Source organism: Bos indicus x Bos taurus, chromosome 7 (assembly GCF_003369695.1).
Source record: "Bos indicus x Bos taurus breed Angus x Brahman F1 hybrid chromosome 7, Bos_hybrid_MaternalHap_v2.0, whole genome shotgun sequence".
Classification (NCBI taxonomy): domain Eukaryota; kingdom Metazoa; phylum Chordata; class Mammalia; order Artiodactyla; family Bovidae; genus Bos; species Bos indicus x Bos taurus.
In genome coordinates this window covers 94,420,085-94,441,839 of record NC_040082.1, presented here as the reverse complement: position 1 = coordinate 94,441,839, position 21,755 = coordinate 94,420,085, and the positions used below count along the sequence as shown (strand labels likewise).

The following is a 21,755-nucleotide window of genomic DNA, read 5'->3' as shown; positions in this document are numbered from 1 at the left end:
TTGAAAATTTTCCATAATGGAAAGAAGAAATATATGTTCCTCTCTAATGTCTTGTTGCTACTGCCTCATCTTCTGAAATTGTAAATCTCAGCGCCCAGCTGTTTTAGAAGCCAATGACCATGCAGAAAAAAAAGAAAAACGACAAAGCATTTCATATGAAAGGCACGATGTCTGAGCTCACGCCTAAGTTCACATTCACAAGAAATGCTTACTAGTGGCGTCTGTCTGGACATAGATGATGTCACTCTTGGCCCCGTATGTACGGCGTTCATCAGAAAAGGTGACCAGGGTCTTGACAAAGATGGCATACTGGGTCCAGGGCTTGAGACCACGCATCAGCCACCCAGGGTGGTTCTGTGACTTGGGGTCGTTGGACCTCGTAGGCGGGTCAATATCCACCACTGTCCAGCTGTTGGAGCCGCAGGCATCCTGCCCATCGAATTCTGTCACGTTCTGGTAAGGGCTTTCAAGACCAAACAGGTAAAGATGGTTATCATTCCTTGACTATAGATCTAAAGATCAGAGAGATGTGGCTGGGGGAAGTTACCTCCTACAGGCTTGCACCCTGTTCACCAAAAATCTTGTGCCACAAGGAGAAAGGACACAGAAACAGTCAAAGAGAAAGGGATTGCTTCCCCTATGTCTCAATTTCCCAGTAATAATAATAGTGATCATGATGATGATACTATCTGAGTTAGTGACAAGATCACATGAGAGGATGTGGGCTGACTCCTCCACACACAGCCCGACACATAGTAAATCATAAGGGATGGAATAATTATCCATGTTAATATGATCACCACTTCCACTGTCTCCTTTTAAAACTCCAGCACAGTCATATACTCAAGATGGCTGGGTGTCATTGAATGACGACAGTGTTTCAACGTAAGATGATGAATAAATTGTGGGGAGGGACAGTGAGGATGATCACAGAGCATCACGAATATACTTAATGCCACTGAGCTGTACATTTAAACATCACTAAGATGATCAATTTCATGTTTGTTTTACCATAGATAATTATTTGTGTTGGAAAAAAATCCAAAATAGATTTAAAAATAAACTTTTTTTTAAAAAAGACACCTATTAAGTAGATACCTACTAAATAGAAATACCTACTAAGACACATACTAAGTAGACTTTTTAAAAAGACACCTCCTAAGTAGACTCAGTGACTTTTTGTTGAGAATGTCTGGTGAGAAAAACAGGGTATTTCTATAGGAGATTGCCCAATCTAGACCTCCAAAAGAAACCTGCCTGCTTCAATTTCTGGCTTTCGACAATAAGAAATGTTATTGACGTTATACACCATCAACTGGTGAGATCCCACCAAGGGATCTATGATATTTATTCCATGGATAAGAAGGAGATAGAAAGAAACTTCAGTGGGGGAACCTCTGAGCACAAATGTAACACTCACACCTCTTTATCTTTCTACTTACGCCTCTTTGTAGAACAACATGAACCCCAGGAGGTCTCGGAAGTCAGGAGGCCAATAGGGCTCCCATTTTAGCAAGATCTTGTCGTAAGATGTCCGAATGTAAGAAAATTTAAGTAATTCATTTTCACCTAGAAAGGTTTAAAAAAAAAAAAACACCCAGTATCAGAATTTTAAATAATTTGTTTCAGCCCAAAGCAGGTGATCCCATACTTCCAAGAGAATCCACAAGAAGGAAGATGGTAATCTGCTATTTCCTAGTGAGGTCTCATTTCCACGTGCCTTTCCCTTGTTCAGGGGCAAGAACAGATCATATAGGTTGGCCCCAACTGCAAGTCAATTACTTGACCAGATGCGCATCTAAAGAGCTGTGGTTGGCACTAACAGGGAAGGACAAGAGGCCAACTGGTGCTGGGAAAAGGACACTTTCAAGAATAACATTTGTCCTAACACAATTTGTCTTACATGTGGATTTTCATGCCTGACATGTCAGAAAAAGTAACTCCAGTGCAAATGGATACAAGCTGACTGGGTTTAGAGAGAGTGCAGATCATTATATCTTGGAGTGACCACTCTTTGGAAAGACAATGCCTTGGAGACAGTAATTCCCTCTGCCTGGAATATAAGCCCTCCCTTAAGCACCACCCCAACCTTGCTCTCTCCCTCCCCTGAATTACCACAGTTTGCACCAAACTGTCTCATAACAAAACAGCTGCACATGAGGGTATCATGGAAGCCTTAGCACCTCAATGCTCAGCTATTTCTTCAACAGAAAAACTCGTCACAGAAGGGTAGCCAGCTCTCAGTCTCCAACTGTAGCAATTGCAGAACTTTGCTGTAGCATTTGAGCCAAGGCCATATATATATGGGAGATGACATTCGTTCATTCAGTGCTTATGTGGCATCTTCCAGCACCAGGCATTGTATTTGGTATTTGGCAAAGAGATTAATGTGTACAACACTTGTCTTCAGTGTTTCAGAAAGTCTAACACACACTTAGTTGTTTTAGCTCATTGGGGGTAAGTGACACCCACCCCGGGTACCAGAGTGGTGGGGGAGGTAGGGGAAGTCACATTGTCTGGTCCATGAAAGGACGAGAGCATTGCCACTTACAGGATGCCTGGTCCCCATTGGTCTTTAGAGCAATGTCATTTCTCTCCTGGCGCCCCTTGGTTCCTGAAACTTCCTCCATCTTGTGAATTTCCGACAGGCAGAGTTTGGGGTTATAGTGGAAGAAGAGTTTCCCCTGAGTGATGGTGAGGTTGTGTTTGCTCCAGTCCCACAGCTGCCTTAGGTTCTGGTTGTCCAAGGCGTAGAAAGAGTAGTTCCTATGGAAACGCACACAGACCTAATCATTCATCAGCCTGTCATCTCCACCTCCAAAATGGTGGGGCCATGGCTGGAACTGATCTCATTCAGTGCTCCATTCCCAGTTCTAACCACTTGCTTGACACGTACTCATTACGTGTTGAATGGAGGGTGAGAGGTATAGGGGAAGCTGAGGAGGTCTTCAAGGCCAGGAAGATGCTTGAGATCAGTCTTGTAGGGGAGGAGGGCAAGACTGTGATGGATTGAAATATGGGTTTTGCAAAAGGGAAAGACTGAAGACACAGAGGCACCTGAGCTGGGCCCAGGGAAGAGCAAAGTAGCTTGTTCTGAACAACAGGTGGAAGGCAATACTGAAGCGATACCATGGCCCAAACCCTCTAGTATACTGCATGCTAGACCAAGATCAAGAACACATGCGCTTCCTCGGTAGACAGAGGGGGGCCGCTGAAGGTTTTATAACAACTCAGTAACTCAGGTAGACCTACGCCTTAGACTCATGAGTGGGCCACCAGGACGTGATGAATGGGAAATGGACAGCAGCTTGACCTGTGTTATCCAACACAGAGACCACCAGCCACATTTGCCTCCTGAGCCCCTGTGATGTGGCCCTTCTGAACTGTATCAGAAGTAAAAACAAAAAAAAACAGCAAAAAAATCCCACAGATTTCAAACACTGAGCATGAAAAAAAAGGATGTAAAAGATCTTGTTTATCATTTTTTGATATTGAGTCCATGTCAAAATAACATTTCAGATTTAATGGGTTTAGTAAAAGGCATTACTAAAATTCATTCCACCTATTTCTTCTAAAGTTTTAAAAATGTAGCTACTAGAACATTTAAAGTCTCATATGTGACTTGCATTATATTTCTGTGGGATGGTCCTGGTAGTTCTAGAACCAGCAAGGAGGTCATTGGAAGAATCCAAATGAAAGGTGTGACCTTTGGCAAAAAAGGTAGTTTTATGGTTATATAATATTCCATTACATATATGTACACACACACACACATATACATCATGTTTTCTTTACCCATCCATCCCTCAGTGGATACTTAGTATACACACACACACACACATCATGCTTTCTTTACCCATCCATCCCTCAGTGGATACTTAGTATACACACACACACACACACACACACATCATGCTTTCTTTACCCGTACATCCATCAGTGGATACTTAGTATATACACACACACACACATATACATCATGCTTTCTTTACCCGTCCATCCATCAGTGGATACTTAGTATACACACACACACACACACACACACATCATGCTTTCTTTACCCATCCATCCATCAGTGGATACTTAGTACACACACACACACACACACACACATCCATCCATCAGTGGATACTTGGTATACACACACACACACACACACCATGCTTTCTTTACCCGTACATCCATCAGTGGATACTTAGTATACACACACACACACACATATACATCATGCTTTCTTTACCCGTCCATCCATCAGTGGATACTTAGTATACACACACACACACACACACACACATCCATCCATCAGTGGATACTTGGTATACACACACACACACACACACCATGCTTTCTTTACCCGTACATCCATCAGTGGATACTTAGTATACACACACACACACACATATACATCATGCTTTCTTTACCCGTCCATCCATCAGTGGATACTTAGTATACACACACACACACACACACACACACATCCATCCATCAGTGGATACTTAGTATACACACACACACACACACACACACATATACATCATGCTTTCTTTACCCGTCCATCCATCAGTGGATACTTAGGTTGTTTCCCTGTCTTGACAGAAAAAAACCCTAAGATTTTCTAACTCACAAACTTCCTAGTGAGGCCACAGATACAGTATCAGGCCCACATACCCAATTTCCAAGGTCTCCCCTCGAATCAGACGTAACTTCCGGAAGAAGGAAAGTGACACCAGGGCATAGGACCGGCGGATTTTCAGATATCCTGAAATTTCTTCAATGAGTCCAAGGTTGGCCTCTAGCTCAGCTGCCAGGTTGTCTAAGGAAAGGAGAGAATAAATATCCAGTGGGTTTCTACCAAAATATTTTAACCTTTCCAGAATTCCCCATGGTGAAGAGTTAACTTCCAGGCTGAAAATGATTTTTGCGAGCCCAGCTTCAAACACATTTATAACGCAGTGTGGTTATGACAGAGACTGTCCTGCCTGCAAAGCTGAATGTGTTTATTATGCGGCCGACTCCTGCTCCCTCCATCCCCCTGCTTTGTTGCCCTTCAATGCAGGAACCACTGCCCGGGTTTATATTATACATTCATTTGTTTATTTGCAAGATCCACCATGCATGGACTTGGCCTTATTCACTGTGAGTATTCAATAAACGTCTGCTGAATAAATAAACAAAGGAGTACTTTTTGCCTTTGACAGAATTTCTGGAAACACAGTTCCCAGACCTGCAAAAGAGGTCATGCTATCTGCTTGGTAGGGATGGGGAGGGAGGTGGGAGGCGGGTTTGGGATTGGGGGGGGACAACACATGTACACCCGTGGCTGATTCATGTCAATGTATGGCAAAAACCATCACAAAATCGTAAAATAGTTAGCCTCCAGTTAAATAAATTAATTTTTTAAACTGGAAATGCCTGATGTCACAGCTCAGTCCTGGACCCACTTCCCTGCTCCTCCCTGCCCCTCCTCGTCCCCACCCCAAGATTCTTATTTTCCAAGCTGAGAGTTGGGACATCAGGCATTTCCATTTTTCTTAATTAATTTATTTTAATTGGAAGCTAATTACTTTACAATATTGTGATGGGTCTAGGACTGAGCTGTGAACCCCAAGTTTGGAAGCACATTATTCCTTGCATGACTCCACTGATGGGTCTCTGGGTTGTTGTCCTGGTGTGCTCAGAGGGAGAGTGGATCCCAGGAGGTGGCAACCCCTCCCCCCAGAGCACTCACTGCCCCCTCGAATGTTGATGATTAAGCTTCCGTTGATGATGGTGCAGCCTCGGAGCTCCTGGGCAGATGTCACCGAATCGATGGTCTTCTCGCCTTCCAGGAGGTGGCATACCTTGGGACAGGGGCCCAGGCAAGGGGTACACATCAAGCTGCAGAAAGAGTGGGGAGAAAGATCAGGACGCACACACACACACACAGCAGAGAGCGTGCTGCACAGGGTCCCAAGTGACCATAAGGCAGAGTGCTTCAACCACAGCACTGCTGACATTGAGGTTGGAGAATTCTCCACTGTTGGGGGCTGTCCTCCACACGAGGGGTGTTAAGCAGCATCCCCGCACTCCCATACTATGCTAACACCACCTCCCATCCAAGGCATGACAGCCAAAAATGTCTCTGAACATAACATTGTCCCCTGGGGAAGGAGGTGCAAAAAGCCCCCTCCAGGTAAGAACCACTGTCTAAAGGGATAGGCTTAGGGCTTTTCTCCAGGGTGACAGGTTCTACAGCATTATCCCAAGGTCAGGGTACTCATGCCAAAATGATGGGGCTTCTGCCTTGTCCCAAAGAGAGGGTCTTCCCACTGTACCCCATGGGGAATCATGTACTACCCTGGAGATAGAACTCACACTATTACAAGGAACTGATGGGACTCCTGACGAAACCATAGTGACCAATTGTGCAGAGCTAATGATTTTACTCCAACTAGTGGTACTCAGGCTGCTACTGCAAGGTGATGGGATGCCTGCTGTTCTATGTGGGGTCTGACCTTCCCTGGTGGCTCAGTTGGTAAAGAATCCATCTGCAATGAAGGAGACTGCCTGCAGTGCAGGAGACCTGGGTTTGATCCCTGGGTTGGGAGGATCTCCTGGAGGAGGTCATGACAACCCACTCCAGTACTCTTGCCTGGAGAATTCCATAGACAGAGGAGTGGTAGGTTACTGTCCACTGGATTGCAAAGAATCAGACACGACTGAAGTGACTTAGCAGGCACACATGCTGTGAAATAGAGATGATAAGAGTATCTGCTTCACAGGGCAGGTGGTGATGAGCACTGAATGACTGAATGATATATGCCATCTAAAGTACTTGGCACTTAAAAAACAAAACCATTAGTCCTTTGCTATGATGATCACTTTTTACTAGTGGTATCATTGCTACCCTTGTTACTTCTACACCTCTGCCTATTCAATTTTGCAGAAGGATCTTTGTCATGGTGGTATAATAAAGAACACATCTGGTGCCCAGCTCCTGGCACAGAGCTTCAAAAGCCTTGGAATTTCCTGAGCGATAGAAACATCTTTGTTGTGCTAATGAAGTAGTGACCCCTAGTTGCTTCAGGATGAGGGCTGGTCACAAGAAAGGTCAAATGTGTGAGTTGGAAGGTTGCCTCATCGCTTTGACCTCCAGAGAGAGAAGGAGGCTGGAGATAGAGCTCAAATCCATGGCCAGTGATTCAATAGATCACAGCTATATAACAAAACCCCAAGAAAAACCCTGGACACCAACTTAGTCCATTTTTCTGGTTGGTGAGCACACAGCTGTGCTGTAAGGCTGATGTTTCTGATTCCATGAGGGTATGGGAGCCCTGTGTCTGGAACTCTCCCAGCCCTCATCCTCTGTGCCTCCTTAATAATAAAGCTGTAATTGTTAAGTGCCTGACATGAAGCTTTTTGACTGCTGAGGCATCTATTTCAAAAGACATGTGTCTTGAGTAAAATGTAACGAAAACAACTAGATAAGGAACAAGGCTGCCACCACCCCTGAAGGTCCCTCTTTCAGAAAGCCCTGAGGAACCTAGATAACTGACCACTTGATGGACCCTGCCTCTCTCTTCCTGTGCCCCAATTCCTGCTCTTGAGCTTTAAATTCACCACAGAGTGAAGCCATCAAACCCCAGACACTCTGCCCTCAGAACCTAAGAAAAGCAGACCTCCCAAGGGCCACTTCCTCTCTTTCTCTTCCTCTCTCCTTCTCTTTTCCTCTCTCTGTCTCTCCCCCCCCCCCCCCCCCCGCCGCCCCCGCCTTTTCCTCTGTGTGTGTCTCTCTCCCTCTCTCCCTTCTTCCTTCCCCTTCCCACGACCTCACTGTGTGGCCCTCCAGGACCTGTGAATAACAAACCTTGCTCCTTAAAGTTGCCTGATGGTTTCTTGCTGAAGCGCAGCAAGAGTTGGCCCAGCCATAAATAGGGCACCCCCCGGGGGCAGTGTCTGCAGAGCTAGCTATGTGATGTACACTTAGGTGAGCTCCGTAGGCACCCTAACCCAGGGTGCTACCATCCATAGGCTTGGACCATCAGCCTTTTTCTTTTAGCTCTGTGAGTTGTCCCAGCAAATTATTGAACCCAGTGGGTTTGTGGGAACCTCAAAATTTATAGCCAACCAATCAGCAGTGTGGGTGCTCTTGCATGTGTGTGTGCTAAGTCGCTTCAGTCATGTCTGACTCTTTGTGATCCCAAGGACTGTAGCCCACCATGCTCCTCTGTCCGTGGGATTCTCCAGGCAAGAATACTGAAGTGAGTCACCATGCCCTCCTCCAGGGGATCTTCCCAACCCAAGGATCAACTCGGCATTTCTTATGTCTCCTGCATTGGCAGGTGGGTTCTTTACCACTAGTGCCCACGTGCCTGCCCTGGGGACCCCCAAAGTGTGGCTGGCATGTGAAGTAAAGCCAGTCCAGTGGAGGACCAAGCCTTTAACTTGTGGGTCCGATGCCAACTCCAGGTGGTTGATGTTGACATCTATTGTAGTACACCCAGCTGGTGTCAGAGCAGCTGGGGTGGAAACAGAATAATGACCAAATGTTTGGGTTCTTTTGTTGGTTCTACAAATATTCACTGAGCACTTATCATGTGACAGATGATCCTCCAGGCCAGGGATAAGCAAACTACAGCCCGTGGGTCAGCTCCAGCTGGCCACCTGTTGTTGTAACTAGCACTGTATCAGAACACACCCACTGGTTTGAGTACCATCTATGACCATTATCACTCTATAAGGCTAGAGTAGAGTAGCCGCAACCATATGGCCCTCAGAGCAGAAAATATTTACTACCTGGCCCTTTGCCAATGCCGGTTGTAAACCGCAGGCACACAAGTGAACAAACAACCAACTTTCCCTGTGGGAAATTCACATGTTCTTTTCCAGCCAAGAAATGGAGTCTTGCTTCCTCATCCGTGGAATCTGGGTGTGGCCCTCTGAATTGCTTTGGCTGAGGCATTAGCACATGTGACACAGAAGTGGCTTAAGAAGTACTTACACAGTTTAAAGCCTGCCGTTCCTGGCTACACATGGAGAGAGGCCCCAGCTGCCCGTGCAGGGTATGAGTGGCTAGGTTGTACCATCCCATCAGAGCCGACCCACGCCGAACCAGATAAACCTCAGGTCAACCCACAAAATCAATAGAAACCATAAATGAGTGTTGTTATAAGTTACAAAGTACTGGGGAGGTTTGTTACACAGCAAGAGCTAGCTGATACATTTCTGAAGCCTACGGTCTCATTGGCGAAAATTAACAAATGGACAATGAAAATATCAGCCAGTGGTAAAGAGCACGAAAAGAGTTAAAATGGAGAGATGTGCCAAAGGGTAGCCAGATGGTTAATTCAGGCAGGGTGGTCACACAGGAAAGAAGTCTCAAAGGAAGTGAATTTTAAGTTGTGATGCCCTGGGTGACCAGGAGAAATCCAGCCACGCAAAGATCAAGAGGCAGAGAATTCTAGAAGGTGGGCGGGGGGTAGGGGGGAAGGACAGGGATGCCCCATACCCATCACACCCTTAACATGCACCCCAAATATCTAATACTCCTCATCTCACTGAAGAGCACCCTACCAGGTATCTCGGAGTGACCACGGATGGAATATAGTGAACCCACATGGGTTCACTGTTCTCTGCTATAAAAACATCAAGAACTACTTCCCAGATAGAGCCACCAGAAAGAAAGAAAACATATCTGGCCCCATTTGATATCAAACCACATAAGAAAACATGACAGCCCTTAAGTCTTCCACAAAATAAAAGCTTCAGAAGAAAAAAAAGTTTTTTTAACTGACAAAGTAACATACTGCCATGTTGCGTGCTGGGTCACTTCAGTCACGTCCAACTCTTTGCAAACTCCATGTGACTGTAGCTCGCCAGGCTCCTCTGTCCATGGGATTCTCCAGGCAAGATACTGGAGTGGGCCGCCATGCCTTCCTCCAGGGGATTTTCCCGACCCAGGGATTGAACCCAAGTCTCTTATGTCTCCTGCACTGGCAGGCAGGTTCTTTACCACTAGCAACACCCGGGAAGCCCTCAACTACTGCCAGAATGGGTCATAATTAACATCCCCCTCTTTCCCCTCTTTCATTCAGTAGAGGTCCCAAGCATCATCGGACAAGTCGTTAATTTCCTGGGGCTTCAATCCTGGGGCCACTGCCATCAGGAAAACATCAAAGGAAGTTGCTCCATTTTTCATATCTTTGTTATGATCAGAAAAAAAAAAACCCTCCTTCTATTTAAAGCCAGTGTCTTTTAGTGGAAGATGTTAATATCCTTGCTTTATTTCAAACATGAAACAAATAAATAAATCAAGAGGAATATGGTCATTTCCCCAATCTTACTGATAAACTGGCCCCAAAAAAGAAAAAAAATAGCTCTGTCTGGAATGCAAAGGTGATTTATAGGAGCCTATTTTTGGTCCACAAAGCCACGTGATAGGTTTTATCAAAAATGAGGGAAACAAAACATACTGTACTTGCAGGTTTCACAAACACTCAGGGAGCAGCTCCTGGGAGCCAGAATAAAGGTTGTTTTCCTTCCCATCTTCCCCACCCAGGGCAATAAAATTTCCCACCAGAACACTCTCACTTGGCTCATTTCCAAGTCTGAAGAGGGAAGATGTTTTACGTAAGCAGGTCAGCTCAAGGCCCCTTGACGTGCGTCTATCTCTGATTTGTTTTTGTGTTGTTTTGTGGCATTTTTTTTTTCTCAGACCTTCAACACAAAAACCAGGAAATGGATTTTTTTTAAAAACTCTGTTCCAGCCCCAAGCCCCCAAAATAGCTCATCCGAGAAGCTAACAGCGTGAACAAAAAGTCTGAGGTGTGGGGAGGAAATCTGACTCACCCCTGGGGAGAGAAAACCCTGCTTTTTCTCACCCAAGTAGTAGGAAATGGTTTGATGGTATTGTCCTTCAAAAGACAACAAAGCCTTGAGAATAATCTAGAATTGAGTCCTTCTTCCTTGCACTCCAGGCTAACCTCAGGACACGATCCAGATCTAGTTTGGAGAAAACACTTAAAAAATCTGAGCTCTGACCTGGGTTGTGATAGACAGTTCCATCAGTGGGAGCAATCAGGCCATATAAAGGACTGTATATGAAACTAAGGACTTCTGTTTCCAATGAAAAGCACAGAAAGCTTTCAATTTTTGGTATGCAAGATGCCAAAAGTATTTACTATCTGGCCCTTTGCAAGAGAAAGGTCATTGACTCCCTCTCCAAAGGCCAGTGCCCAAAACCAGGAGGCCAGAATGGCATCTGAGACACCCAACCGTGTCACGCATCATCAGCAGCTTCCTCGCTCATAGCCAATCAACTCTAGCTTCTCACACAATTTTAATAGGTGGTGTTACCAGCACCAACCCCATGTTCCTTTCCCTCTTGACAACCTGCCCTCTGCCCCCTGGGAACCCACACTCAGGACTCACTTGCTGGAATTCATCGTGTAGCCAGAGGGGCACTCGGGGATGCACTTGTTATTGTGAATGACATACTGGTGGCAGCCTTGCCTCCGAGAGTTCTTGCATTTGTTGTGCAGGTCCTGGCAGAAGCTGAAGTTCACGCAGCGCCAGTCTTGGAAGTGGTAGTAAGGGGGCGGGCAGGTCTCCACACACCTGCCGTCCAGGTAGAAGTTGCGACAGGCCACACACTTGGTGGGGTCGTCGGGCTCTGAGCAGTTGCCCAAGCACTCGCTGTGGCAGCAGAGACCCTCAGAGGTGCAGCCATGTGACTTGCAGATGGTCGGACACACTGGAGAGAGAAAGAAAACAGCTGGTCAATGGCTTTACCAATGCCGCGACAGCAACTTGAGAGGAGGAAGTGCAAGCCAAACAAAATCATGTCAGCAATGGCTCACTTCTACAGTACATGTTGCCTGCTGGTTAAAAATACAAATTTCTGGACTTCCCTGGTGGCTCAGTGGTAAAAAATCTGCCTGCCAACGCAGGGGACTTGGGTTCCATCCCTGGCCCAGGAAGATCCCACGTGTCAAGGAGCAACTAAGTCTGTGCTCCACAACTACTGAGCCACTGCTCTAGAGCCCGGGAGCTGCAACTACCGAGCCCGTTTGCCACAACTACTGAATTCCGTGCACCCTAGAGCCCATGCTCTGCAACAAGAGAAGCCACCACAGTGAGAAGCCGATGCAGAGCAACTAGAGTAGCCCCCGCTTGTCACAACTAGAGAAAAAGCCCACACAGCAACAAAGACCCAGCACAGCCAAAAATAAATAAATATGTATTTTAAAAAATGCTAGTTTCTGATGTCCCAACTCCCAGGCATAACTATGAACTCGTTTCAGCCCCCAAACCAGTGATGTGCTCTTAAACGTTTAACAACTTCTTCACTGAGTGGAGTAGAGAACCTCTTGCTTTAAAGCACTGGCCAATTTCCATGGTGTAAATATTCCCACCAGGGTCCTTTTCAAGCTACCCCACCTAAAGTTACTGAATGTGAAGCCAGCGAGAGATCTACAGTAGCACAGCATTAAATAATACATCCAATCACATAGAAACAGTAGTAGCAAGCAACCTCAAAAGCATAATCATAGAAAAAAGTACTGAGATGATTAGGAAGCGATAAGTACGAAATATTTATTTTCTTTGCTTTTTAACATAATTTCTTTAATTATAAGTTGATGTTATTTAAATTTTAATACCAGCTTGCTGGGAGATTGGGATTGACATATATACACCAGGGCTTCCCTGGTGGATCAGATGGTAAGGAATCTACCGGCAATGTGAGAGACCCAGGATCAATCACCGGGTCTGGAAGGTAACCTAGAGAAGGAAATGGCAACCCATTCCAGTATTCTTGCCTGGAGAATTACAGGGACAGAGGAGCCTGGCGGGCTATAGTCCCTGGGGTCTCAAAGAGTCGGACATGGCTGAATGACTAACACTTTCACTTCCACACGATTGATATTGTGTATAAAATAGATAACTGATGAGAACCTACTGTGCAGCACAAGGAACCCTACTCAGGACTCTGCGGTGACCTAAACGGGGAAGGAAATCCACGAAAGAGGGGATATATGTATATGTATAGCTGATTTACCTTGCCGTACAGTAGAAACTAACATGACACTCTAAAGCCACTATACTCCAATAAAGTTAAAAAAAAAAAAAAAAGAAAAGACTAGAAACAAACAAACAGAATTACCAGCTTGTTTAAGAAGCAGTCTGCACATTTCCTGAAAATTACACAATTGCCTCGAGCAAGTCTGCTCCTGCATGTAGCTGCCATACTGGTATAAACACATACATCCTGATCTACATTTTCTCCATTTTACAATGAGGAAACTGAGGTGAGAGGAGGTTAAGCAAATGTCCCAAAGGTTTATTTGTGCTTCAACGCACATTTGCTTACACATTTGATCCAGATGTTTACAACCTCTATGGGAACACAATGGCCACAGAGTTTGCCTTTAGGCCCACGAGTCTAATGGAGGAGGCATATTCATTATTTAAAAGCATAACTGCAGGGACTTTCCTGTTGTCCAATGGTTAAGAATCCACCCTCCAATGCAAGGGATGCAGGTTCGATCCCTGGTTGGGGAATTAGGATCCCGCACGTGGTAAGGCAACTAAGCCTGTGCACTGCAACTAGAGAAAGCCTGCACGCCACACTGAAGATTTAGCATAGCCCCAAAATAATAACAACAATTTTTAAATTAAAAAAAGAAGTATAACTGCATACACAGCAAGCACTGTGCCGAAGGGAAGTGGAGGTGGTATTTCTGCTGTGACCTGCAAGAGATGATGAACGGGGCAGAGACTGTGCTTGGATTTCTATGCCTGGAGTTTCTTATTTGATGCAATTGAACTTGTCCACTGAAGGCTGGACTCCACTCTGGCGTTGTCCAGCAGCTTGTAACACACTCTTTATCCTGACATCTCACTACTCATGACTTCCTGCTTGCCCCTGATTTTGGTCCCTCAGTATCTGGCCTGGACCTCCACGACCAGCCTTCCCTTCCCAGGCTGCCAGCAAATTTATCCCTGGACCGATGGTTCCTCTGAGGCCACAAGCAGAGCCTGTTCCCCAAGGATGCCTTCTTTGCTCACTTCCTGCATAGCTCAAAACACGGTTTGGAAGCTGGGACATGGTCTTCACCCCCAAATCCCCAGGACCCTCGAGAGCTGCAGTGAACATTATGGCCCACATGGACACCACCGACCAGACCCAGGGAACTTAAAAGGCCTCTGAAGCTACATTTCCACATGAGCACTGGTGTTGGGTGGAACTTTCTGCGTTGACGGAAATCATCTCGATCTGCGCTGATCAACACGGTAGCCAATTCCCTGTGGCTGCTGAGTGTGGTTAGTGCAATGAGGAACACATTTTTTTTTTTTTAAATTGTGGCAAAATATGCATAAAACTGACCATCTTAACCAATTGCAAATGCACAGCTCAGTAGCATTAAGTACATTCACATTGTTGTACAACTATCCCCAGAACTTTCTCACCTTCCCAAACTGAAACTCTGTCTCCAAGAAACACTGATCCCCGCATCCCCTCCCCCAGGCCCTGACCCTCACCATCTACTTCCTATCTCTACAGATCTGACTCCTCTCGGGACCTCCAATGAGCAGAATCAGACAGTGCGTGTCCTTTTGTGTCTGGCATATTTCACTGAGCATCACGTCCTTAGGGCTTCCCTGGTGGCTCAGTGGTAAAGAATCCACCTCCCTATGCAGGAGATGCAGTTTCGATCTCTGGGTTGGGAAGATTCCCTGGAGAAAGAAATGGCAACCCACTCCAGTATTCCTGCCTGGGAAATCCCATGGACAAAGGAGCCTGGTGGGGCTTCAGCCCACGGGGTTGCAAAGAATCAGACATGACTTATCGGCTAAACCACAACACATCCTCAAAGTTGATCCATGTTGTAGCAGATGTCAGAATCCCCTTTTTAACAGAGGCAGAATTCCCACTGACAGCATCACCAATAGGTGCTTGCGTGCGTGTGTGCTAAGTCACTTCAGTTGTGTACAACTCTTTGTGATCCTATGGACTGTAGCCCACCAGGCTCTTCGGTCCATGGGATTCTCTAGGAATGGGAGTGGGTTGCCATGCCCTTCACCAAATGGGTGCTTGACTACAACTTAAAAAGGAGGGAAATGTCTATACACAATAAGATGAGCTTGAATAACTGTCACTGCTGAAATTTATACAATGAAAATCAATCCTATAGGTCAAGAAGAGGGAAAATCCAAGCTTTGCAAGGGGTTCGTAGGCAAATTTTTCTGGAACTTTAATTCTCCTTAAGATTGTCATGATCCAAAGGTGTGTGTGGGGGTGGGCGGGGGGGAAGCCATGGAATAAGAGATGTGAAGGGACTTCCCTGGTGGTCCACTGGTTAAGAATCCGCCTGCCAATGCAGGGACACAGGGTTGATCTCTGATCGGGGAAGATTCCGCATGCCTCGAGGCAACCAAGCCAGTGCATCGCCACTACTAAAGCCCACGCACCCTAGAGAAGTCATGGCAATGAGAAGCTTGTGCACTGCAGCTAGAGAGTAGCCCTCACTCACTGCAACTAGAGAGAGCTCGTGAAGCAGTGGAGACCTAGCACAGCCAAAAATAAATAAATAAATATTATTTTTTTAAAAATTACATGGAAAATTTAGAGCATCTGTGCCCAAGTGCATCATCTGATTTTTCTGTGTGGATCCAGAAAGAACTAAGAAACGGTAACAGGAGCAGGATGGAGTTAACCCACCAATGGCTGTGGAGGTTCTTGAGGGTTTCCATACCCCCCATTAGATTCTTTGTTATTGTTCAGTTGCTCAGTTGTGTCCAGCTCTTAGGGACGCCATGGACTACAGCATGTCAGGCTTCTCTGTCCTTCAGTATCTCCCTGAGTTTGCTCACACTCATGTCTATTGAGCTGATGATGCCATCCAACCATTTCATCCTCTGTCGCCCCCTTCTGCTGCCCTCAGTCTTTCCCAGCATCAGGGTCTTTTCCAATGAGTTGGCTCTTTGCATCAGGTGGCCAAAGTATTCGAGTATTAGAGTCTTACTTAATTATAATAAAGACTCCAGCAGGGAGAGCAGGTAAGTAACATTATCTCCATCTCACAGAGAAGACTTTTTACTTAGCTGAGACCCAGCAGGGCCAAAGCCGTAACTTCTATCTTTTGGCTCTGAACACGATACTCCTAGGTTTAAACAATGAAACAGGCATCCACAGGGTCCACCCAGTCAAGGAGGAGTGACCTGCATATAGTTCTCCACCCACAGGCATGCCACAAAGGTTTCTGTAAAGAACCCATGACAGCCTCAGTTTTCTTGTCTGTCAAATGGGGATGATAACCTCTTAACTCCTTCTCACACCTAAAAGAAGGGATGTGGGCAAGGCACTAGATTATTTAATAGGCAAGTATAGGTTTGATAGCAGTTATTGTGGGCAATAGTATTCTCATCATTATTAATAATCTGTCCACAGGAACCGAAGGAACTCAATGGCAGGAAGCAATACAGAAGGCAGACAATTATCTAGGATCCATGAAGACTCCACCCTCTGGAAAAGCACACGTGTGAGCAGGAAGGAGTCTGTTTCCTGGGCTGGGGCTGCCTCTGAGGGTCAGCACTTCGGTTCAAAAGAGCTGTTGGCAAAGATCTACCAAAAACTTCCCAGACATATAAACCTTCCTGCCTAGACAATGCTAAGAAAAAATGACCCGAAGCTCACACACAAGGCCAGAGGCTGCTCACAGGGCTATTCAGACTTCTTCTGGAGCCCTGCCTAAGAGGTCCACCTGAGAACAATTTCATTCTCCAGCAAAAGAGCTGGCAAGATTTTCCCACAGAAGGTCACAAAGCAAATGTTCGGGCCATATGTTCCATGCCACAACAAGTGCACTCTGTGTGAAGACAGCCTCAGAGAAGACCTATGGGTACAAACACATTGTGTCCAATAAAACTTTATTTACACAAGCAGGCAATGGGCTGGATCATTTGTCAACCCCTTCCCCCGTGAAACTTACCTGTGATTGATTTACTATTTCTACTGGGGCCTCAACTCCAGAAAGCCAGATGTTAACTTAGAGATGGATATGTTGTAAATCATTTTTATCCCAGAGAAGAAATAATCTGCAATGACGACAGGTTTATTGCCCCCCTGGGACAGTAACGTCCTCATATCTAACTTTGTGCTCCTGGTTTAGTGATGACAAATGCTTTGGCTTTACCATCCCAGCTAAACCCTTGCTAAAGGGTTAAAAGTGCTGCCTGGTGTTCTTTTTGGTTTGTTTGACTGGTTGGTTGGGGGATTTGTTTGTTTGCCTAACAGTTGTGTTTTTTAACTTTTGAAGACTATACTCTGATAACAATAAGGCAGCTCTGGGTGTCTCCCATCTGTTTCCAAGTACTTTATCTTATTTAGCAGAAATGCCACTGGTGGTTCCCCCCCACCCACCCCTCGTCCCAGGTTGAATTATGAAAACCAGGCATTTGGCAAGATGAGAATGGAGGAGGGGTCTGACTCTCCCCTCCCTGTGCCCCTTGCCCTGCCCCTGTTCACAGACACCAAGTGAGTCCCCAACACATAGCACACTCAACACACACCAGCCCTGGCTCAAAATGTCATGCCCTCCCCTCCAAGCTGTTCCTTCCAGAGAGGATGGCAGTCTTTTCAAGAAAATGCCAAGAAGCCCAGGAGCTGTGGACCTTCCCAGGACAGGTTCATGACTCGTGTGTAATGGAAAATCCACCCAGACCTCCCCCTTCCAAACACACAGGTTCCTTGTTCACCCATCTCCCGTCCCCCACCCTCCCACCCTAGCTGCCTTGGGCTGCTGGCCCCAATATCCTCCCAATTCTCCCTAAACTTTCCTAAAGCTCCTGGCCTCCAACTTCACTAGAGGAGAAGCAGCCACTACCTTCCTGAAACTTTCACCCCCAGTGGCTTTTTCACTCCAACCCACTGAGAAGATTGAAAAGTGAATTCTAAACAAACCGCAAGAAGGCATCCTCTGGTTGAACTTCCCGAAGTAAAGTGGAAGGCTCCTGACCAAATGACCCTTTCTCCAGAGAGAAATCTACAGAAATGCCAGTTGGCTTAAGACAGGTGATATGGGGGACTTCCCTCGTGGTCCAGTGGTTAAGAATCTGCCTTCCAATGCGGGGATGCAGGTTCAAACCCTGGGCAGGGAACTAAGATCCCACATGCAGTGTGGGCAACTAAGCCCACGTGCCACAACTACTGAGCCTGTGTGCTCAAAGCCCACATGCCACAACTGCAGCCCACAACTGGAGAAAAGCCCCCATGACACAACAAAGACCCAGAGAAGCCAAAAAGAGAAAAAGAAAGAGAGAGAAAGGGGTGGTATGAAGCAAAGGAAGCAGGTGCAACTTGACCCCAGTATATCTACTTCTAGGAATTATCCTGCAGACAAGAGAGCATATGTGCACCTAGATGCCTAGACAGGGATATTCTGTGCCCTACAATACATTAGCCGTTGGGGTTTGCAACAGCAAAAGCCTGTAAACAGCATAAAGGTCCAAGACAGGAGACTGTGTAGATAAATTAATGTGGATCAAAGGGATGGAATAGCACACAGCTGTGAAAATGGAGGCAGCTCGATGTATTTTAATGTTGGAATCACTTCCAAGATAGCATTAAGGGGGAAGAAGTATCTAAAGAATATAGCTTGTTAGTGGGAAAAGGAACAAGACATACACTGTGGGACTCGGAAATGGACAGCTAGTTTGGGAAACAGTTTGGTCATTTCTTATAAAGTGACACATACTTCTGATCCTTACCACAGAAGCTAGGGGTTTAGCCAAGTGAAGTGAAGAACAAAACAGAACATTTAGGTTCACACAAAGACCCGTATGGGAATGTTTACAGTGGATACATTCATCATCACTGCAAGTTCAGTTCAGTAGCTCAGTTGTGTCTGACTCTTTGTGACTCCATGAACTGCCGCATGCCAGGCCTCCCTGTTCATCACCAACTCCCGGAGTCCACCCAAACTCATGTCCATTGAGTCAGTGATGCGATCCAACCATCTCATCCTCTGTCGTCCCCTTCTCCTCCTGCCCCCAATCTTTCCCAGCATCAGGGTCTTTTCAAATGAGTCAGCTCTTCGCATCAGGTGGCCAAAGTATTAGAGTTTCAGCTTCAACATCAGTCCTACCAATGAACACCCAGGACTGATTTCCTTTAGAATGGACTGGTTGGATCTCATTGCAGTCCAAAGGACTCTCAAGGGTCTTCTCCAACACCACTGCTCCACTCCAAAAGCATCAATTCTTCGGCGCTCAGCTTTCTTTATAGTTCAACTCTCACATCCATACATGACCACTGGAAAAACCAGAGCCTTGACTAGACGGACCTTTGTTGGCAAAGTAATGTCTCTTTTTAATATGCTGTCTAGGTTGGTCGTAAAACTGGAAACCAAACTAAATATCCCTCAGCTGGGGAATGGATAAACACTGTATTTCCATACAATGAACTCTGCTGCTGCTGCTAAGTCGCTTCAGTCGTGTCCGACTCTGTGTGACCCCATAGACAGCAGCCCACTAGGCTCCTCTGTCCCTGGGATTCTCCAGGCAAGAACACTGGAGTGGGTTGCCATTTCCTTCTCCAATGCAAGAAAGCGAAAAGTGAAAGTCAAGTCGCTCAGTTGTCCGACTCTTGGCGACCCCATGGACTGCAGCCCACCAGGCTCCTCCATCCATGGGATTTTCCATACAAGAGTACTGGAGTGGGTTGCCATTGCCTTCTCCGACAATGAACTCTAGAGAGCAGTCAAAAAAGAATTAAGTCCCAATCTCCCACCATCACCACCCCTTTCCCCCCCGGTGTCCATACATTTGTTTTCTGTTTCTGCTTTGCAAATACATTCATCTGTACCATTTTTCTAGATTCCACATATATGCGTTAATATCTGACATTTGTTTTTTTCTTTGGGATTGACATATATACACTACTAAGTATAAAATAGATAACTAATGAGAACCTACTGTATACTACAGGGAACTCTACTCAGCGCTCTGTGGTGACCTAAATGGGAAGGAAATCCAAAAAGAAGGGGGAATATATGTATACATGGGGCTTCCCAGGTGGCACTAGCAGTAAAGAACTTGCTTGTCAATTCAGGAGATGTAAGAAACGCAGTTTCAATCCCTGGGTGAGGAAGATCCCTAGAGTAGGAAACTCACTTTAGTATTCTTGCCTGGAGAATTCCACGGACAGAGGAGCCTGGCAGGCTACAGTCCATGGAGTTGCAAAGCACATGACTGAGCACACACACACACATGTATTCATATAGCTGATTCACTGTGTTGTACAGCAAACACTAACACAACATTGTAAAGCAACTTTACTCCCCCCCCAAAATTTTTTTAACTGCTGATTCCCACAACACGGAGATGAATTTCAAATGCATCATTTTGAGTGTGAAAAGCTAGTCTCCAAAGATACACATTCTATGATTCCCTTTATGTGACATCCTGGGAAAAGCAAAACTCTAGGGACAATGGACACATCAGTGGTAACCAGGGGCTGGAACTGGGGAAGGCTGACTGCAAGCAACAGAAAGAAATTTGCAGCGGGGGAGTGACCAGACCATCCCATACCTTGACTGTAGTGGTGGTTACATGACGATAAAGAAAAAAGTGTTAGTTGCTCAGTTGTGTCCAACTCTTTGCCACTCCCTGGACTGTAGCTCACCAGGCTCCTCTGTCCATGGAATACTGGAGTGGGTTGCCATTCCCTTCTCTAGGGGATCTTCCTGACCCAGGGATTGAATCCGGGTCTCCTGCAGTGCAGGCAGACTCTTTACCATCCGAGCCACCAGGGAAGCCCAATAATCAGTCAAAATAAGACTTCCCTGGAGGTCTAGTGGTTAAGACTCTAAGACTTCCAATGCAGGGGGCACGGGTTTGATCCCTCATCAGGGAACAAGGATCCCACAGAACATTACACTGAAACACAGAATTCTGCTGCATGGAAATTACATTTTCAAATGAGGGGGAAAGAAAAGGATGAATGGGACATATGTCCCCCTGGAAGGGACACAGGAAATGTGCCCCATGACTTCTTGTGGAAAAGGAAATGTAGATGAAGTAGAGGGTGCATAGCAGCATACTCACATATAAGCACAAATTGATTTTTCATTTTTCCTATGTATGGGTACACCCTTCTGAAATTGACATCTATTTAAAAATACATTTTTTTAGTATAACTGAATCATTTTGCTGGACACTTGAAACTAACACAACACTATAAATTAAGGATACTTCAATAAAAATTTAAAAATAAAAGTACATTAAAAAACTCTGCTAGATGATTAAGAAAGGTTTTTGATCCATTATATCATTCTACTCCCAAATATTCCTCTAGTGACTGTCAGAATAGCCGACAGACATCTGAGAGAGCTTTACAAAGTTTTCTCTTATGATTTTTTTTTTTTTGCCTTAGTACAAAATCAACAATCAAAGTAACTGACTACCAAGTGTTTTCTGAGATTGGAATCTGGACCAGGAGCAGGAAGTAATATTATTGAGGACAAGCAACACTGAGACGATGGATGAAATTTATTTAATAGATTGTGGATTCAAATATTGCATCAGTGTTAATGCCCTGATTTTAAACATTGTACCACGGTTGTGTAAGAGCATTTTCTTATTCTTAGAATATAACCCCCAGGAATTAAAGGCAAAGGAACGATACACCTGCCTGCCTCTGACTCTCAGATGATTCAGCGGGGGGAAAGCTCTCTCTTTACATATATATATATATAATGTGTATACATAAATCCACG

At 45.5% G+C, this 21,755-nt stretch overlaps 1 protein-coding gene across 4 annotated transcripts in view; it reads right to left on the bottom strand.

Moving 5' to 3' along the window:
- Positions 1 to 21,755, bottom strand: part of INSR (insulin receptor) — a 146,125-nt gene that overhangs the window by 46,009 nt on the left and 78,361 nt on the right. For all 4 annotated transcript variants that reach the window (XM_027547623.1, XM_027547625.1, XM_027547622.1 and 1 more), the window contains exons 3-8: positions 11,410 to 11,731; positions 5,729 to 5,877; positions 4,669 to 4,813; positions 2,552 to 2,766; positions 1,443 to 1,569; positions 213 to 463 (exon numbers count right to left, since the gene is read on the bottom strand). In XM_027547623.1, coding sequence (XP_027403424.1) covers positions 213 to 463; positions 1,443 to 1,569; positions 2,552 to 2,766; positions 4,669 to 4,813; positions 5,729 to 5,877; positions 11,410 to 11,731 — 1,209 coding nt within the window. The remainder of the gene's footprint in view (positions 1 to 212; positions 464 to 1,442; positions 1,570 to 2,551; positions 2,767 to 4,668; positions 4,814 to 5,728; positions 5,878 to 11,409; positions 11,732 to 21,755) is intronic.